This window comes from Triticum dicoccoides, chromosome 6B (assembly GCF_002162155.2).
Source record: "Triticum dicoccoides isolate Atlit2015 ecotype Zavitan chromosome 6B, WEW_v2.0, whole genome shotgun sequence".
Lineage (NCBI taxonomy): Eukaryota > Viridiplantae > Streptophyta > Magnoliopsida > Poales > Poaceae > Triticum > Triticum dicoccoides.
Window position 1 is genome coordinate 680,032,855 of NC_041391.1, and position 21,215 is coordinate 680,054,069.

The 21,215-nt window shown below is 47.7% G+C and overlaps 1 protein-coding gene across 1 annotated transcript; it reads left to right on the forward strand.

Moving 5' to 3' along the window:
- Nucleotides 1–9,408: 9,408 nt before the first annotated feature.
- On the forward strand, nt 9,409–19,025 carry LOC119322389 (BTB/POZ and MATH domain-containing protein 1-like). The gene is made up of 3 exons (XM_037595889.1): nt 9,409–9,554; nt 9,644–10,141; nt 18,617–19,025. The coding sequence occupies exons 1-3, from the start codon at nt 9,409–9,411 to the stop codon at nt 19,023–19,025; spliced, it is 1,053 nt and encodes a 350-aa protein (XP_037451786.1).
- Nucleotides 19,026–21,215: the final 2,190 nt, after the last annotated feature.

Here is a 21,215-nt window from a genome sequence, read left to right on the forward strand (position 1 = left end):
TGCCAGGTTATGACTGGTGTCGGTTTAAGATGGTCTGCCGGTTTAAGATTGTCTACCGAGTTATCATCTAACTTAACTCCTGCCGGATTATCATCTGGCTTAACACCTGCCGGTTTACCGTCTGTCTTAGCCATCTGTCTTAACTCTCTGTCTTAACTGTCCGCCGGTTTAAGATTGTCTACCGAGTTATCATCTAACTTAACTCCTGCCGGATTATCATCTGGCTTAACACCTGCCGGTTTACCGTCTGTCTTAGCCATCTGTCTTAACTCTCTGTCTTAACTGTCCGCCGGTTTACCATCCGCCTGTTTACCAAGTCCCAGCCGGGTTATGACTCCGGCCGGGTCATACCGCGGGGTATATCCCCGACATTAGCCCCCAGTTTAATTTGGATTTATCCATGTTAAACTGATCCTGAGCATCTTTAAATCTTTGGCATTTCCTTCTAGAAAATCCGGGTCAATAGGCCAGCTTCATAATTAATTTGCTGAGATTGGTTTGTCACAGAGAAATATTGTGAAGAATAACTTCTTTGACTCAGCTCCCAACGCTTAACAAAAATATTGGTCTTTGAAATACTCATCTGATCTTCAGCCAGTTTAAGAATGTAGAACTTGCCGGTTTAAGAATGTAGAGCTTTGCCGGTTTACAAATATTGATGGCACTGGATCATAACTGTTTGTTAACATCAGCTTTTGAAAATATACCTCTTATATGCCTATCACTTGTAGCCCTCAAATCTTAAGAAGGGAATGTAGTAACTGCTTAAGACTTGCTTCAATATGAATGTCACAAGCTTGAAGAAATCCAGGTTGTTCCTCTCAATCACCAGTCAGAACTGAGTATTCCACATATGTAGCCCCCAAGTTCCGGGTTGTTATGCTTGCAGCAACCTGGGACTTGTAATTGCCTGATGCTCATAAAAACTTCAACCAGTGTAGCCCCCAAGGGCCGGGTCATTATGCAATAATGAGCAGGGACTTTGTAAATATAATCATGTAAACTTTGAACAGCAACGTGTAGCCCCCAAGGGCTGGCTTAGTAAGATAATATTGAGCTGGGACTTGATATATACTTCAATGAAAATAACATCATATGATGTAACCCCCATCATGGGGCTTGAATCCACGTTCACAAGGTTAAGAGCCTTGTGCTTTACCAACAGAGCAGTGAACCCTTCAATATAATGGATAAAAAGCTGTGTACCTTGCATTGTTGACACGAGCAATTTGGTAGCCCCCAAGGGCCGGCTCATTATAATGTGATGAGTCGGGTCTTCAATGAAGTGAGCAAAAAATGACTTTGCATTAGCCTCCAAGTGTCATGGTGCATGCTTGCAACGACATGAGACTTGCTTATTTGATATAATCTCAACTTAAATAATGTAGCCCCCAAGTGCCGGGTCGTAAGCCTGCAGCGACTCGGGACTACTTCCTCCATGGTAGAATAAATCATATCCATTGATAAAATAATAACAGTTGCGCTAAAAGCGACTTTGAAAACCTCAATCATAATATTGGTTATTGATAACCATAATAAAAATCCAGCCGTGTTGGCTATTAAGATTTGAATAATATAATCTAATGATTTATAAGCGCATGATTCCAATGGCGAAATCCAAATATATACTGGCGACTTATGGTCCAAAGCCAGGCCGGGTTAACAAACACTGGACAATTTCTCATCGTATACTGGCGACTTACCGTCTTAAAGCCAGTCCGGGTTCGTAAACGTCGGTGATTTATAATTATGCTTTATTCAACCTGTTTCTGCATACAACAAGTTTAAAGTGTCTTGGCGGTTTACCACCGGACGAGTCATAATGCCCAACATATAACCCGGGTTTATAACCAAGGCTGCACTTAAGAATAATCAAATATGAAATATATCATACCTGTGACATTGAATCACATCGTTGGTTTGCCAACTTTTTGTAGTAAGGGCGATAACCTCGATCATGAGTGCTGATAACTCCTTCCATATTGTGCCAGTTTATAATAAAACCGTACTGGGTTATGATAAACATCGAATTATCCATATTCAATACTGGCGACTTATAGTCGAAACCATACCGGGTTAATAAACTCCGGATTATAAGTGATCATGTACTGACAACTTTGTAGTTGAAAGCCGAGCCGTGTCAATAAACGCCGGTTTATCATAAAATATTACAAATCTCATCAAAGGAGAAAAAACTTGGCAAATAAAAGCATATGAAAACTTGTAGTCGAGGCTTTTCACGGGCTGCCAGGCCCCAAATTCGAGGCTTTTCATGGCTGCCAGGCCGCTGAGTTAAATCATTTGACAAAGCCTTTTAAGATGGGCCTCCAATTAACCAATCATCGTTTTAACTTTGACAAGTTCAGGGTCTGAATAAGATTGACTTGTCAAACGTTCGGCGGGTCATACCAGGATTACCTGGACAGGAGTGGCTTACTTGATGAAGGCAGGTTAATCCGGGGTTTTAGGTGAATACACCAGGCTTCCAAGCCGTGGCTTGATAGCCAATTACAAGGGTCCTTTCAAACTCTTTGTTGCTTTGCACAAAGAGCACCCAAGTAACTTTGTGAGCTGTGCTCAATGGGTGCCTATGTTTGAGTTGTGCTTGGCAACAGACTCTCTCTGGCCCCTAAGTACTTTCCCTGGTGGCCTTACGCCGATCAAAAGGTGTAGCTATGGTTCAAATACGACCAAGCCCCCAAGTGATTTCGTTTGTGGCCTTGCGCTAATCAAGAGGTGTAGCGATGGTTTGAATACAACCAAGCCCCCAAGTGATCTTATATATAGCTTCATAAGCCGGATCCATGGACAATCAGAGCTCCACTTTATAAATAGAAGCCCCCACGTGATTAATAATATGATAAGCCAATAATGGCAGGATACCCATGTTTGAACCGCGCATCATGGCAGCAGGTCCTCTTCGGCAACCTTTAACTTTTTGCAAGAGACAAATTCTTCTTGATCCGTGATTTTGAACCGGATATTGAGAGTGTCAGAGCTTTGTGGGAGACATCTTTCCCTCGAACCGGATCTTAAACCGGAATCTTTTTTTTCCCGCCAGAAATTTTCTGACGGCCTTTAAACTCGAACTTGCGAGAAGTTAATTCTTTTTTGAACCGGAAATTCTTAAACCGGATTTGAGAGCTTCATAGCTTTGTGGAGAAAATATTTCCCTTGAACCGAATTTTAAACCGGCATTCTTCATTTTGAACCGGAAATTTTCTGACGAGCTTTAAAATTTCATCCATATGGTAGTAGCCTCCGGGACCGGGTTATCTTCGCTCCAATGATCCGGAGTTTTTGAATCTCACAATATTTGCTAAGTCATGTCCTCTTAGCCCCCGAGTCTTAAGACTACTCGAGGAGTTGGCTTGAGACTCTCCATGCTTAATTATAGCAGAAGGTGTATATCATTGGCGTTGATGCGCGATGTGAATCCACAGAAGGTTGAGGTGACTGCGGCGGGTTATAAATGATCCGTATGAGCCATGTCAATAACTCGGCCAATGGTTCCTTCCAACTGGCTCTTTTGAAGTTTATCCAAATTGTAGTAGCGGCGAGTTGTGCGTCTTCTTACTGAACCATCCAATGCAGACGGTGGCTGATAATGCATGATAATTTGCTCCAGAGTTGTCGGAAGAAAACCGGGCTACCCAAGCAGTGACTGGCTTTATACTCAATAAATAGCTCATGCAGACAAGTGCGGCCCGGTGTGTTGATGTAGACTGGACCGCGGGAGCGGTAGGTAAGCACTTCCGTTGAGCACGGCAACATGGATAAATGTCAGTGCAAAATGACAATGCTATGCACTCCATATCCGCGATATAACTCCACCTCAGCGGTGGATAATTGTCCTGATGTATCTGGATGACAGATGATCTTGTCGTCTCTGCCATGAACATGGAACAAAAATATTAAAGGGAGGATAATTGTTCTCGGAGGAATTTAAATTATATTGAAAAAATAAATAAGGTGGATGGCACTTGATATTTTCCTGGGACATCGAGCCAGTCGTGTACATCGTTGGCTTTCCAACTAATCTGAACTTTACTGCTTCCACATTTTTTAGACCCCGTTGGCCAGTCAAACTCATCCGCGGAATGCATCCGAAAGAAACGGGGCGCGGCGAGCCAGCGAAGGAACAACAAGGGCAAGCGCCGCGGATAACGAGCGACGGGTAACTTAAAAACCAGCAGAAGCAGAACCAGCAAACCGGCACATCGTGAATCAATTGAGTCGCGGCGGTTGAGGAGGCCATCGGCAAGACCATTCTGCAGCAGTAGAGGTGACGCGACAAGGCCGGGTCACGGTCAGTGGCTATTCGAGGAGGCCCTTGCGACGGAGCAAGGTAGCTCGATGCCATGCGGAGCGACGAGGCGAAGATGCAAGGCCAGTGTGTCGCGGCGGTGGTTTTAACAACAGCGCGATGCAGCGGCAGGGTTGACCCAGTGTGACTGGGCAAGACGTCAGTGCTGCCAACGTGTGGAACCAGGGCGAGGAGGCAAGGTGCATATGGAACAGGGCGCTCCGGCGGGCCGATGAAGGCGCATTCGCGACTCAGATGCTGCAACCAGGGCGCTCCGGCGTGCTGATGAAGGCAACATTCGTGACAGCGGCGGGTTAGAGAAGTACATCTGAGGCCGATTCAGCAAGGCCAGTGCGGAAGAGAGCCCGCAAGGTGAGGCGAGTCCAGCTCAAAGCGAACCATGGCAAATTGATGGCGCTGCTCGCTGGACCTGAGGCGGAGTAGCAGTACAGCAGCATCAAAGTGGAACCGCATGGCGGCTTTCGAAACAGGCAGCCGCAGCAGCGACTTGTCAGCACTGGCGAAAACGCAGAGACGACGAAGCGAGCCACGGCCATCCGCGGATGCTAAGGCCTCCGACGACTTTGGCGAGGGTGCCCCGGACGGCGGCGTTTTTGAAGGCGGCGGGCGGCTCACGACCGAAGATGAGGCGAGGCCCAGGGCCGTGGCTGAAATGGACTGCGGCGTTGGTCTTTGACTCTTGACCCGACAAGGCAGTTTGGGGATGAGTGGATGAAGTGAGGCCGTGACCCGGGGCGACGCAGCACCACGGCGGCGAGGTGAAGCACGCCAGTAACTCACTGGTGAAGCAGCAGAGGCAGCTCGAGATAGCGGTAGCAGCAACTTGGTGACTTAACGAGACCGTGGAGACAGTGCAGTCGACTCGTGGCCGGCCATGGCCGGAGACAACCCAGTGGGGGCTCGGCGGTTTAAAGGCGAAGCTGAGCTGGGCCGAGCCATGTCAAGGTCGCAGGCGCGACGGAGGCGGCGGCTTGAGGGTGAGGGAACAACCGGGAGGCGGGTCACAATGGCGGGGTCCGTAGCAGCAAAGGTGAACCGGCAGAAGCCAAAGCGGTTCACGGGAGACTCGCGGCAGCTCAAGGCGGTTCACGAAGCGGAAACGGGACGGCGCCCAGCGCGGTGACTCAGGGCATCATGAGGAAGACTGCGATGGCGGTTGTGGCTTGACGCAGAGAAAATGACCCGGAGTTACGAGTCCGTAGAAGCGGCCTAAGGCGGAATCTGTGGCGATGGCAGCTTGAGATCACGGCGGAGGTGACTTATAGACGAGTTTGCTCGGGGCTGAATCGGGCAAGGCGAGTCACGACGTTGAAGTACGACGGCGGTGGTGGCGTGAGGCCAGCAGCTCGCACGCGGGCTTGAAGTAGAAGGGCGCTGGGCGGAACGGTGCACGGCCATGGCCGGTTCAACGCACGAGGCAGCTTGTGGCTTGGAACGACACGCGAACATGGGACTTGGAGGAGGCAGCTCGGGGGCGCCGGTTTAAAGCAGCAAGGCCGCGGCATGACGGCTCACAATGGCGCCGGCGAGTTGAGGGCTTCGGCAGAAGCAAGCTCATGGGCGAGGTGGCCCGCTCGATACGAGGCCGCGTTGAAGAGGCAGTAAACCAGCGGGGCAAAACCGGCAGGTGCTGCAGAAGGAGTGCCGAGCGCAGCGGTGGAGTTAAACCACGGCCGCGCGTGGCGGGCCGGCGGCGACTCTGTAACGCGTGCCCGCGACGGCGGGTTAGCATCGCAAGGCCAGCAAGGCAGCGACCCGGTGCAGAGTAAAGGCAGGGGCGGCTTAATGACTCGGCGACCACGCGAATCAGAAGCAACTCGGATTCAAGTTGAGACTAGCCACAGTGGGAGTAACTTCGGTAGTAACATCGAGTCCAACTTAGCAAATTTGCTTATGTGGCAATGCGTTAATGAGGAGAGATGTAGTACTAGTAACTTACTCCCTCCGTCCACGAATAAGTGTACATCTAGCTTTTGTTTTAAGTCAAAGATTTAGAAGTTTGACCAACTTTATAGAAAAGAGTAGTAGCATATATGATATCAAATTGATATATTATGAAAGTACATTTCAAAACGAATCCAGCGGTACTAATTTAGTGCCATAAATGCTGTTACGTTTTTCAATAAAATTGGTCAAAGTTTTAAAACTTTGACTTAAAACAAAAGCTAGATGTACACTTATTCACGGACGGAGGGAGTAGCTAGTTACTGTAACACCACATATCCCAATGCAATATGAGTCTATAACCTAATAAATGAAGTTTTGCATGTTACCACACTTATGTTACTATCCACTATTAAGATAGTAACATAATTTAGGAATATGTGTATGTTACTAGTGTATGTTGCTCTCCATTGGGCTAGTCTGACCAGTCCTCTCCGGCCGCTGGTCGTTTGACGATTCTTCCCCGGTTCAGCAAAGGACCCTATGATTCTGCCCAGCTGCAGTAAATATTGACCTTTCTTCGTTTGACAGGACGCCCGCGTGGATGTAGTAATCCAGCACAAAAAACTGAAGTACTAATCTTTTTATTAGTATCAGTAGTTGCCCTTGGATATAACCGTAGCACTTGGCTCTGTTTTCTATGATAAGTCGTACTATCAGCGGTGTATATGGTACTGTAGCAGCGACAACGGCTGCACCTCGTACAACCGGTCTTCAATGGAATACCATGTTACCAGCGACTGTGGCCTGATGACTTGGTGGCAGATTCCTGGCTGGTCTCAGCTATAGCAGGAAAAACAATCTGTTCTTGGTCGAATGAACCGCCATATATGCCGGCGGTGGCGCATAGGTAACAACCCTAATTTTTCTTTCACTTTAAACCTCACAGATGATAAATCTGGACTGATGAACTTTGAAACGGATGCAAATCCTTTTAAACCGGCTCTTACATCCAGAAAATTGCGAGCTCCTCGATCCCTATGAGAGATCCCTCCAAAAACTCAACACCATCGTGCGTGGGCCCCACGGTGAGCGTCAACTGTCGTGGAATTAACACTTCAGATGTCCTAGTGTGAGGATTTCGTTGTGAGGCCAACACATCTATGCGGTAGCTTGAGAGGGGTTGAGCGGAATCGAGGAAACACAACACACAAGACAAAAATTTAGACAGCTTCGGGCCCCAGGAAACATCATCCGGTAACAATACTACATGCTGTTTGTGGCTAGGTCTCATTATCATCACGAGGGAGTCGCCGTAAACCGGCTCTCCCAGTTATGTCTAGCCCTAAGATTGTTTCTTCTTGCTTCTCCCCCTTTGGGGAGCCCTGCCCCTCATTGTATAAGTTGAAGGGGCGAGTTACATGTAGAGTCCATCTCGGACTAAGACTTAAACTATCCTGACTTCTCTTCATGGGCTTCTTGACATCTTGGGCTTCATAACGTCTTGGGCTTCATAACCCCTGGCAACCCAGTTATCACTGTCTGCCAGGTTATGACTGGTGCCGGTTTAAGACTGTCTGCCGGGTTATCATCTGACTTAACTCCTGACGGATTATCATCTGACTTACCACCTGCCGGTTTACCACCTGCCGGTTTACCGTCTGTCTTAGCCATCTGCCTTAACTCTCTGTCTTAACTGTTCGCCGGTTTACCATCCGCCGGTTTACCAAGTCCCAGCAGGGTTATGACTCCGTCCGGGTCATACCGCGGGGTATATCCCCGACACTTGTGCTTTCTTTTTTTCCAAGGAGATTGTTACCAGATAGCTTGATCCTGTAAATTTCTCCCTTTTGCCTTCTCGGGTCAAAAGAGAAGTCAAAGCAATTATTCTCTTTCTGTTTGGATGATTGTGGCTGCTGCCATCTCAACTGAATAAGCAATTTGATTTGCCATGCAGGCCTCTTCTTCGTTTTGTATATTCTGCCAGCCTTGTGTAGTTTTCTCCCTGTCCAAGTAGAATTCTGAGTTTCCAGTGCAAGCATGGACATTTGAATTTTGTATATTCTGCCATGTACTCCCTCCATAAACTAATATAAGAGTGTTTAGATTACCATACAGAGGGAGTACAGAAAATTGATGCATAGTACGTGCAACATCATCCCAGTCCCCAGTTCCATACACAGGGCCGGAGCCGCGGCCGCCGCCGCCGTGGCAGCCGCATGCTTATTGCGGCCAGAGGTGTTGCTAGACTCGGTGATGATTACCTCCACATGTGGATGCAGAGGTCGGCAACATCGTTGATGACACCGCGGCCGCAAGGCGGCAGCGGGTCGGAGAAGGTGAGCACTCCATTAGGGCACTCGTCGGGACGCGCGACGAAGATGCTCAGCTCACCGAAGAGGACGACGGAGCCACCTGCCGGGCAGGCGCGCCCGCGCCTTAGATGAACCGGATGTATTTTTTGCGAAACGGTCCTTCTATTTTTTCCGACCAATCCCGCGGTCCTCCGCTCCGTCGCTTCCCACCGTCGCTCCGTTCTCGCTCGCCGTCTTGGCTCTCCGACGCCGCCCCCCGCCGCCTTCCTCCCTCCCCCGCCCCACGCCGCCTTCCTCCCCCGAACCACGCTGCGATGCTGCCGGCTCGTTCCCCACCGTCTCAAGTTTCAATTTTTGCCACATCACCGGTGGTTGATCTGCGGGCAGAATTGCGGGCGGCGGCCTGGAGCGGCAGTACGCGAGCTCTGACTCCATCCCGAGCCAGCTGGCACACCCGTTGATATATATGGGTAATCGAGGTTCGCATTTTTGGACTTGTTGATATATATGGCCATAAAGGATTCACGTCAACTGTGGTGTTCATAAAATTCGTTTAATGCCAGAATTGATCGTGTGGAGATTAGGGAGAAATCTTCCAAAGGATCTCCTTCCTCCTTTCGTCTCCCCTAAGCGTACGAGACAACAGTTTCAATCCACAATCCTACCTTCGTACGATGGATCACATGCACCGTTGGATCGCATCGTCTTTCTAATCGGTGCGGCTTGCAGCGCAGATTTGTCCTGTCGTCAAAAATCGAACCTACAAGAAACCATCGTACGCGCAGTGTTGTTTCGTTCACCGCCGCCCTGCGCAAAACCCTCGCCCAAAGCAGCAGCAAGAGATCGAGTTGCGAGCACCCGATCCCGAGGAGTAGGCCGGCAATGTCGCCGTCGAGCTCTGCATCCGGCATCGTCGCCGACACAACAAAAGGGCACCACTACCTCACTATCCATGGCTACTATGATACCAAGGGCGCCCTCACCGGAGAGTGGATCAGTTCCCTGTCCTTCACAGTCGGCGGCCACAGGTGGCGCATATCCATGGCTACTATGATACCAAGGGCGCCCTCACCGGAGAGTGGATCAGTTCCCTGTCCGTCACAGTCGGCGGCCACAGGTGGCGCATCAACTACTTCCCCAACGGTATGCGCACGGAGGTGGCGGATTACGTGTCCCTCTCCCTGCAACTATACAAAGAGGTAGCGACGGCGGTGAAGATCAAGTTCGAAATCTGTTTCGCCGACGAGGAGGAGGAGGCGGAGCAGGCGGTGGCGCTGGAGTCAGCATCGGTGAGCGCATTCACCTCCCGGAAGTGCTGGGAATATGACGACTTCATCAGAAGGGAGGACCTGGAGAACTCCAAGCATCTCAAGAACAACTCGTTCACGGTCCGGTGCGACATTGTTGTCATACACACGTACCGTTCCGCCGACAACGCGGTGGCCTACGTCTCCGTGCCCCCGTGCAACGTGTGCCAGAACCTCGGCAAGCTCTTTGAGACCAAGATGGGCACCGACGTGGTGTTCGAGGTGGGTGGTGAGACCATCCCCGCGCACCGATGTGTGCTCGCGGCCTGCTCGCCGGTCTTCGCAGCCGAGCTCTTCGGACAAATGAAGGAGCAATAGTAGAAAAACACCTAATAGTCCCGGTTCTTGAACCGGGACTAATGGGTCATTACTAATACCTTCACCCATTAGTCCTGGTTCAAACACGAACCGGGGCCAATGTGCCTCCACGTGGTCCTGTGCGCCGAGCCCAGTTAGGGGGCCTTTGGTCCCGGTTGGTGACTCCAACCGGGACCAAAAGGCATCCACGCGTCAGTATTTCAGTGGCTGGAGTTTTTGTTTTTTTTCAAAAAAGAGGGGTGGGTTGGGGGTTTTGGGGGGTTAATTTAGGTGTTTCATATATTGTGTTAGCTAGCTAATTATTAGAGAGAAGTGTCCTCTCTTATGTCCGTGCTTGGTCGACGCTACGTACTATATATACATAAGTGATCGAGAGAACATTGAGTACAGAAGTTCGTCATGCATACTAATCGATCGACCTCTCCTTCTCCGAGAGATTGGCCGAACAACAAGTTTTCGTATATCATGTATCCGACGCTACTGGCTATATACATGTACAATATGTATGAGATCTCTTAATTACAAACCCCTAGCAATTGAAATCAATTTGCACATGGTATTCTCCGGCTTTATTGATGACGTGGTCAAGAAAGAATCCCGCCAATTCCTCTTGAATTGCTTTCATGCGATCTGGTTCTAGGAGTTCATTCCGCATCTGCCACGTCTAATTTGAAGAAGGGGGTTAATTAATACATATATATGAATGCAACTCAACAGAAATGATGGTGTAATAAAATGAAATTATGAATATTATTGCTTACGCACTTCATATTGTCTTTGAGAGTAGCCCCGCTTGTTTTCAAAGTCGCGGTGTGGATGAACTCGCACACGTAGTATCCACAGAAATCATTCCCTTCTTCCTGCCACAAGCACTTTACGAGAAATAGAGGTCAATCAAACTGATAATGAAGCATTATAAATGGCATTGATGAAAGTATAGCTATAGAATCAATGGGAGATGCGCGCAACTAGCTAGCCAGTAGTACTTACTTTCGGGTATGTATATCGCAGCTCCTTCGGCAGTCCCGGAGCTTCTGCGGTGAACTGTTTCCAAACCCTGCAAGACAAAAAAAATAATTATTATTACTTGAGATATCAGGAAATGAACAAAAAGTTGCCGATATGGTGCGATAATGTTCGATTGAACTTACTTGCTGAGCATTTCAGTCATGTCTGCATAGGTTTTGGGATCTTTCCGTCTCGAGTCTAAGACGGTTACTAGTCCACGCTCAAGCTTAATCTCCTGAAGAATATAGTGGTACCTGCGCACGCATACATAACTCATCAATTACATTACTATAACCTCGCTCGAGTAATAAGGGAAATCGAATATGCACACGACAGTAATACTCACTTGTCGTTGTAAGGAAAGAGTATGGTATCTTTGTTTTGATTTTTGATCAACGATCGTAGCAAGTTGTCCTCAGCCTCTTTGACGTCCTTTTTAACCAGAAATTCATCTATGATATTTGTGTTAATGAACCCAATATCATAAATTTCTTATTTTTTGCACTCGACGATCTTCAATCTGCATAATATATTGAGGATAATTAATTATAAATACATGAAATAAAAGAGCCGAGCTATATATAGAGACTTAATGACAGAAATAGTACTTACAGACAGTAGCAAAAGACCATTAGTTTATCGAGGGCCTTTTGATTGAAGAACGCGAAGAACTCATCAAATGGAACAGTCAACAGATCATTTGCAACGAGGTCGTGCTCCTCTTTAATATTCAGATACAAAGCATTCGTACGCCCAGACTCTCTGCAGGTTTCCATGTACCAATTATGGAATCTTCGCATCATTGTTGTCAGAGATTTTTCATCTTTGACGAGAGGCTTCCCGTACTCGTATCTGTGTTCGTCCACCTCCAAGAAATCAGGAAGTTGATCGTCAGGCAGGTAATCTGCAAGATTGCCATAACCGGCCACCGTCCTCGGAGCATTAGACACATTGAGTGGGGGGCACGATTGCTGTGCTTGTTCGCCGAGCTGGGCAATTTTTTCCCCTTTGCTCGTTCTTTTAAGCTTTTAGCACTGACAGTAGTTCCCAACCGCTGGGCTTGGAGATATGTCTGTTCAGTAATGCACTCATAGTTGGTTCTCGGTGGAGACTTTGGTGGTTTCCTCAGGGCATCGATAGTGCGCTTTCTTTCACCGGACCTACCTTCTCCTCCGGAGGTGGATGTCTCTTTGCTTTCACCCCTTCAAAGAACTCCTTCACGTGGGTCCGCACAATCCTATCATTTTCCTCCTCGGTCCTCTCGTACGGTAACTTCTCTAGAGGCTTGAGAGGTGGACCGTATCTGTATTGCCTCCCGCCTCTGGTTGTGCTGCTAGACGCCGGAGCAGACGGAGCGGCTGCGGCGTCTGTCTTCTTTCGTGCTTGCTTACGAGGCGGAGGAGAAGGAGTACGACGCGCCGGAGCAGTCGGGGCGGCGGCGGGTCTCTTCCGCCCTTGCTGGTGAGGCGGAGAAGGAGGAGGCTGCTGGCTGCTCGGGAGCGCCGGTGCAGGCGGAGAAGGAGGCGGAGTGCTGCCACGCGCCAGAGAAGGAGGCGGAGTGCCGCCACGCGTGCCCTAATCATCACTCGCCGGAGGAGGAGGCGGTGGAGGAGGCGGAGTGCCCTAACTCGCCGGAGGAGGAGGAGGAGGCGGAGGCATCTAGTTCGGAAGGTTGATGAGCTCCTTCTGCCATAGGCATGGAGTCTTCAGAGCAGAACCCAGCCTAGTCTCCCCTTCACCGGTAGGGTGGTCAAGCACGAGGTCCTCAAATCCCTCCGTTATTTCATCCACCATCACCTTAGCATATCCTTCTGGAATCGGCCGGCAGTGATAAGTTGGCAATGTTGAGACTCCGTGATAGCATCCACGGGATAGCTGGCAGGAGCCGTCAAGACATGCTCCGGCTGAAGCAGCTCGGTGGAAGCCACGCTGCTTCTCCGCTGAGATGGCGGGGTAGCTTCGGGGGAAGCTTTGGCAGGTCGTTTGCTGCGATCTGCTGCTTCTTGTTCCTCTTCTCGTTCCTCTAGCCCCATTACCCTTTCGTGCAGTGCCTGCAGTTGGCCCTGCTCCAGTTTCTTCCTCCTCTCGTGGGTTTTGTAACCCCCTGCGTCCGAAAAACCAACCTTCCACGGAATGGAGCCTGGCGTGCCTCGTGTCCGTCCAGGGTGCTCAGGATTCCCGAGGGCCATTGTGAGCTCGTCCTTCTCCCTGTCTGGTACGAACGTCCCTTTCTGCGCTGCATTGATATACTTTCGAAGGTTCTTGACTGGTATTTCCAGTTGCTCGTCCGTCCAACAGCACATTCCCGATATAGGGTCCAAGGTTCTGCCAGCCCCGAATAACCAAGTCCGGCAACGGTCTGGCCATCTCATTGTCTCTGGTTCGATCCCTTTTTCAAGCAGATCATTCTCAGCCTTGGACCACTTAGGTCGGGCTTTGAGGTAGCCACCTGACCGCGTGCGATGGTGAAGCTTCTTCTTCGCAGCATTTTGCTTGTTCGTCGCCGACATCTTCTTACTCTTTTCCAATGTCTTGTGGGCCACAAATGCGGGCCAGTGATCTTTGATCTTCTCATATTTGCCGATGAATTCTGGTGTCTTTTTTTTCCGACAAAATGGTTCAACTCTTTCCTCCACCTCCTGAATAGGCTTGCCATCTTCTTAAGAGCACAAGACTTGATTAATTGCTCTTTAACTGGCTTCTCCGGATCCTCCTCTGGCGGTAGGGTGAAATTTGCCTTCAGCTGAGTCCAAAGATCTTCTTTCTGCATATCATTGACATAAGACACCTCAGGGTCGTCCTTAGGCTTATACCATTGCTGGATGCTGATCGGGATCTTGTCCCTAACAAGAACCCCGCACTGAGCAGAAAATGCGTTCTTTGTCCGGATGGGTTCAATCGGTTTGCCGTCGGGCGCGATTTCTATGATCTCAAACCTTTCATCCGAGCTCAACTTTTCTTCGGGCCTCGTCTCCTTACCGAAGTTGTGCTCGATCCGGAGGGCTAGAAATTAAAAGGAAGAAAGACGAGAGTAATTAATATGTGTACATATACCAAAACAATGAATGCATCAATTAACTAGTCAGCACGGGCTTAACTATAATATATATACCTGGCCGGATTCGGTTCGGTCACCGGAGCAGTCAGCATGGTCTCCTTCTTGTACCTCCATTGGGTCATCACCGGAGCCATCATGAACATAGCCCTCTTCTTGTACCGGCATTAATGGGCCAGAGCCATCATGAACATAGCCCTCTTCTTCACCCAGTCCTTCCTCACCAACGACGTCGATGAAAAATGACGCAACAACATCAGTTCCTTCTGCGATCATCTCCCCCAACATCGCTTCTGTTGCTTCGTCTCGGTAGTGCTCCATAGTTTCTACAAATATTTACAACATTTCAATTATTATTCAAACATGATACAGATGGATATATATTAGTGGCAGACATAGAACTAGCTAGCTAATCACAATAAGGAATCATGTTAGCGTGGCCTCGACGCTGCTTCTCTAGGGTTTGGGATCGCCTCGACACAGCGCTTCAAGGGTTTGGGGTGGCCTCGACGACAACGCTCTTTTAACTTGGTAAATTTGGGTGGCCTCGAGAGTTTTGGTCAAGCGAGAGGGCCGAGGGGGGGTGCTGCCGTTGTATAGGTTATCACGGTCGAGAGGGGGTATATATATCGACCGCCCCTCATGTCGAAGTTATCTCGAGGGGGCGGCGAGGGCGAAGGCGAGCATCCTGACGGCGACAGACCCGATAAAACATAAGAAAATGAAGAAGTGATAAAAAGAGGAGAAGAAGAAAGGAATAGAGGAGAAGATCGAAGAAAAAAAGAAGAAAAAAAAAGAGGAGAAGAAGAAAGAAATAGAGGAGAAGAAGAAAAAAATAGATTTTTTCTATTTTTTCTTCTTCTCCTCTATTCCTTTCTTCTTCTCCTGTTCCCTTTCTTCTTTTTTGTTCTTGTTATTTATTTCTCCTCTATTCCTTTCTTTCTTCTTATCCTCTTCTTTTTCTTCTTCTCCCTCGAGAAAGGAAAATAATTAAGGAAAAGGAAGAAAAGAGGAAGAAGGAAGAGAAGGAAGAAGAAGAAGAAAGGAATAGAGGACAAGAAGAAAAAATAGAATTTTTTTTTCTATTTTTCTTCTTCTCCTCTTCTTTTTCTTTTTTTTCTTCTTCTTATTTATTTCTCTTCTTCTTTTCCTCTCCTCTTCTTCTCTTTTCTTCCTCTTCTTATTTTCCTTTTTCCTCATAGCTGGCAGGACCTTCATACTCCTTTGGAGGCATGCCGTCTTTTTCGTGCGAATGTTGCAGGTCCTCCCGTGCCTCAGCTGTATCTTTTGTCTTCCCATACACGCCCAAGAAGCCTAGCAGGTTCACGGAAAGATTCTTCGTCACGTGCATCACGTTGATCGAGGAGCGGACCTCTAGGTCTTTTCAGTAGGGTAGGTCCCAAAATATAGATTTCTTCTTCCACATGGGTGCGTGTCCCCCAGCGTCACTCGGAACAGCTAGTCCGCCGGGACCCTTTGCAAAGATTACGTGTAAATCATTGACCATAGCAAGTACGTGATCACCGGTACGCATGGCGGGCTTCCTCCGGTGATCTGCATTGCCTTTGAAATGCTTGCCTTTCTTTCGACATTGATGGTTGGTCGGAAGAAATCGACGATGGCCCAGGTACACATTCTTCCTGCAGCTTCCCAGGTATATACTATCGGTGTCAAGTAAACAGTGCGTGCATGCGTGGTATCCCTTGTTTGTTTGTCCTGAAAGATTACTGAGAGCGGGCCAATCGTTGATGGTCACGAAGAGCAACGCCTTTAGGTGAAATTCCTCCTGTTTGTGCTCATCCCACGTACGTACACCGTTTCCATTCCACAGCTGTAAAATTTCTTCAACTAATGGCCTTAGGTACACATCAATGTCGTTGCCGGGTTGCTTAGGGCCTTGGATGAGAACTGGCATCATAATTAACTTCCGCTTCATGCACATCAAAGGAGGAAGGTTATACATACATAGAGTCACGGGCCAGGTGCTGTGATTGCTGCTCTGCTCCCCGAAAGGATTAATGCCACCCGCACTTAAAGCAAACCATACGTTCCTTGGGTCACTTGCAAACTCATCCCAGTACTTTCTCTCGATTTTTCTCCACTGTGACCCGTTAGCGGGTGCTCTCAACTTCCCTCTTTCTTACGGTCCTCACTGTGCCATCGCATCAACTTGGCATGCTCTCCGTTTCCGAACAGACGTTTCAACCATGGTATTATAGGAGCATACCACATCACCTTCGCAGGAACCCTCTTCCTGGGGGGCTCGCCGTCAACATCACCAGGGTCATCTCGTCTGATCTTATACCGTAATGCACCGCATACCGGACATGCGTTCAGATCCTTGTACGCACCGCAGTAGAGGATGCAGTCATTAGGGCATGCATATATCTTCTGCACCTCCAATCCTAGAAGGCATACGACCTTCTTTGCTGCGTATGTACTGTCCGGCAATTCATTATCCTTTGGAAGCTTCTTCTTCAATATTTTCAGTAGCTTCTCAAATCCTTTGTCAGGCACAGCATTCTCTGCTTTCCACTGCAGCAATTCCAGTACGGTACCGAGCTTTGTGTTGCCATCTTCGCAATTGGGGTACAACCATTTTTTGTGGTCCTCTAACATGCGATCGAACTTCAGCTTCTCCTTTTGACTTTCGCATTGCGTCCTTGCATCGACAATGACCCGGCGGAGATCATCATCATTAGGCACATCGTCTGGTTCCTCTTGATCTTCAGCAGCTTCGCTTGTTGCAGCATCATCGTGTACATCGTCTGGTTCCTCTTGATCTTCAGTAGCATCACCGTATTCAGGGGGCACATAGTTGTCATCGTACTTTTCTTCTTCGTCGTCTTCCATCATAACCCCTATTTCTCCGTGCCTCGTCCAAATATTATAGTGTGGAATGAAACCCTTGTAAAGCAGGTGGGTGTGAAGGATTTTCCGGTCCGAGTAAGACTTCGTATTCCCACATATAGGGCATGGACAACACATAAAACCATTCTGCTTGTTTGCCTCAGCCACTTCGAGAAATTCATGCACGCCCTTAATGTACTCGGAGGTGTGTCTTGAACCATACATCCATTGCCGGTTCATCTGCGTGCATTATATATAATTAAGTGTGTCAAAAATCATTACAGAACATCATGAATAGATAATTAAGTGACCAAATTAATAGAAGTTCATCATCACATTAAAATCAAAGTACATACATAGTTCTCATCTAACAACATAAAGCTCTGCAGAGCATCTAAATTAATTAAACCATACATTGAAACTATGTAAAATATTTCAATGCGAAAACAAATGCAATCATAATCGCAACCGATGTAACAACTGATCCAACGGCATAATGATACCAAGCCTCGGTGTGAATGGCATATTTTCTAATCTTTCTAATCTTTAAGCGCATTGCATCCATCTTGATCTTGTGATCATCCACGACATCCGCAACATGCAACTCCAATATCATCTTCTCCTCCTCAATTTTTTTAATTTTTTTCTTCAAGAAATTGTTTTCTTCTTTAACTAAATTTAACCTCTCGACAATAGGGTCGGTTGGAATTTCCAGTTCAACAACCTCCTAGATAAATAAAATCTATGTCACGTTGGTCGGCATAATTGTCATAAACAATAGATGAACCAATAGTTATGAAAAGTTAATATATACCACATCCGAATCATAGACAGGACGAGGGCCGACGGGGGCGGATACCAAAACCATCGCCCTATATAAGATGCAATAATAAAAGTAAGAAAATTATACAAGTATCTATATATATAAACATACAAGTAAGATTTTTTTTCCTTTCAGAAAGAAGATAAGAACAAGAGGCTCACCACGGTGGTGCCGGCGACGAGATCGGTGCGGACGATCGACGGCGGTGAAGACGGGGACGGGACGTGACGGACTGCTAAACCTAGACAAATATTGAGGAAAATAGAGCTTGGAGATCGAGCTTGGAGAGGAGAAAGCTTAAGTAGTGTGGCTCGGGCATTCCATCGAACACCTCGTGTGCATAGGAGGTGAGCTAGAGCACCACAAAGCTCTCTCCTCACCGGCCACGAAAAACAAAGCACTAAGAGTGCTCTGCTCGCGGGCGTATATATAGGCAATTAATTGATCCCGGTTCGTGGCTTGAACTGGGACTAATGGGAAGCCTTTGGTCCCGGTTCAGGCCACCAACCGGGACCAATGGTGGTGGGCCAGGATCAAGGCACATTGGTCCCGGTTCGTCCCACCAACCGGGACCAAAAGGTCCATACGAAACGGGACCAATGGCCCACGTGGCCCGGCCGGCCCCCGGGGCTCACGAACCGGGTCCAATGCCCCCATTGGTCCCGGTTCTGGATTGAACCGGAACTAATGGGCTGACCCGGCCTGGACCAATACCCCTTTTCTACTAGTGGAGGGCAATGCTGCCGCTGCTGGCGTCGTGCGTGTGGAAGACTTGGAGATGGAGGTGTTCAAGGCGCTGCTCCGTTTCGCATACACGGGCTCACTGTCACTGCAGGGGATGGAGAACGACCACGTCACGTGCCAGAAACTTCTCGTCGCGGCAGACAGGTATGGCATGGAGCGGCTGAAGCTAATCTGCGAGGAGTGGATCTGCGAGTGCATTGATGTGGACACGGTTGTGACCATCCTGGCGCTAGCCGAGCGGCACCATTGTGAGGGACCGAAGAAGGCATGCTTCGATTTTCTTGCGGATCCGGCGAAGCTGAGGGGAGTCATGGCCACCGGCGGCTTCCAGAATCTGTGGGAAAGCTGCCCTTCTCTTATGATGGAGCTCATGGACATGTGCTTGCCGCATTAGGTGAGTGGTGATGGATTATGTCCATGAGTGTTCCAGCAATGGTGGATCTGGGTTTCTAGACTAATGTAGTAATCAGACAGCTGTTTTTAGTTTATCCGTGACCTTTTCCATATAGCTTGTTAAAGATCGAGATGAAAAATTAGCCTCGTTTTGCCGATGTTTTGTCGGTTCATTGCATCTCCACAATGTACTGTGCCAGTTAACCATGACGTGCGTTAGAATCAGAGGGCGTACAAAATGCTCAAGTTTTTTGGCAATGGTAGCTCGTGGTCTTATATTGAACTTGCTTAAGCATTCGGCGCTCCATAGTTTCTGAATCGTGTTTACTTATATGTTGTTATTATATTTTTATTACTTACTGTGGTAAATGATTTCATCTACCTATCTTTCTAAGGAGATGAAAGTAGAAATCACATTGTTTGAAAAATGGCATACTTGCCAATTTAGCATCGATGATTATTTTTTAGATAGATATGCTGACTGAACATCCATTGTGCAACGTTTTTTTTATTAATCCGCGCATCTACAAACACATGAGGCAACATCTAGAGAAACTAGAAGCTGACAGATGTCCTGAAAACTATGCAAAGAGGATCCAGGAGCTCGTCGGTCATGGATTACATATCCCTTGTACTAGACAAAGACGTTGCTGTGGCGGCAAAGGCCCGATTAGATATCTGTCTCGCCAGCTTGGAGGATGAGGCAGAACAAGCAGCATCGATGGCGTTGGAATCGGTTGTCCGAATTCACCTCTGTGAGGGGCGGTACGTACGCTATGTTCATCAGATAATAGGACATGGAGAGCCCCAACGCCACTCGATAGAAATTGGTTCAGGCCGTGAAGCTTCATTATATTTCCCTTTACTGAAGAACTACATGGTTCATTGAACATGCAAAGTACTTATATCACGCAAAGCCGTCCCACACCATCTGACAGTAGTGATGCGGCTTGTTAAGTGTCGTCACATGGTAGCATTATGAAATTGTGAGCATTAAGTTCTTTACATCCTCAGCATAAAAAAAAGTAGAATCAACCGTCAAGTCCATCTTGTGTTTAGAGTGAGAATTTCCTCAACATTTGTTATTTCTCAATGTCACCAACATGCACAAGAGCCTGATGCTTCCACATGTTTATACAAAATAGGAATCTGATGCATAAATTTCTCAAATATCTTATCAAAGCTACTCAAAACAAGTAACAAGCTAAAGACCAAAAATTGAGTTCATGTTGGGCAAAACCAGTAACAAGCGTGACTTGGCTTAACAATGATGCTCATGATCCACCCAACGCTGAAACAGGACAGAATAAAAAAAAAATCCTTGGGCTGACCTTTTTGTGCGTAAACTCGACTTACATACATGCACCTACCACTTCCGGACCCGGGAAATGAATAGCGCCAACCAGTCCATCTCGAACAACACGACCTTCCGACGGTTAAGCCCATCAAAACCATCAGGCAACTCAAACTCCTCCATCTCTCCCGTCTCAACATCAGCAATGTAACTCTGACTATCCTTGAGTAGCATCGTGCCACTCTTCTCTCCTAACAATCTCAGGTATATTTTCTCTGGCCTTCTTTTAATCAGACTAGGTGGTTTCAACTCGATAGTGCGTGTGGTGAGCCACGTGGCCTTGACAATATATAGCACCATCCTCGCTCTTTCTTCCGTCTTGCCGCGTGCAGACCTTTAGCTGGAGGCCTGGTCTTGACAGAAGTAACACCAAGGGCGTCCCTTCGGCGGTGATTGCAAGTTGTGGGTCCTCGTTGGTTTCCGAGTAAGTTGTCCTGTCCATGATCATTGTCTGAGAGATGTGAAACGTCTCCATGTCCATGTCAAGAGAGTAGTCAGGATACCAGTTTCCGACGCTCCAATGCACCTTGCCGCGAGACACAATGGTGTCGGGATGCTTATAGTCACGGATCCCTCCAGCAGTGTCAAAAGTTAATTTTATAGGCTTACTCCACCCCATGGTTTTCACTTTCAGTGAGATTTCACTGAAATTCACTGAATTTCATTAATATCAGTAGATACTGAAATATTACGTTTCGGTCAAAATATTTCAGCAAATTCAGTAGTACACATGAAATCAAATATTTTTCAAAATATTTTTTGAAAATTTCAAATATTTAATTAAATTCAAATGAATATTTCGGCCTTTTGGCTGAAATGCAAACTGAAATTAGTGAA

Excerpts from the sequence above, each read along its gene's own strand:
- LOC119322389 (XM_037595889.1), top strand. The coding sequence starts at position 9,409 with ATGTCGCCGTCGAGCTCTGCATCCGGCATCGTCGCCGACACAACAAAA. Across the intron at positions 9,555-9,643 it reads TTCACAGTCGGCGGCCACAG|GTGGCGCATCAACTACTTCC; the intron begins GTGGCGCATATC and ends CGGCGGCCACAG. Across the intron at positions 10,142-18,616 it reads GAGCTCTTCGGACAAATGAA|GGAGGGCAATGCTGCCGCTG; the intron begins GGAGCAATAGTA and ends TTTTCTACTAGT.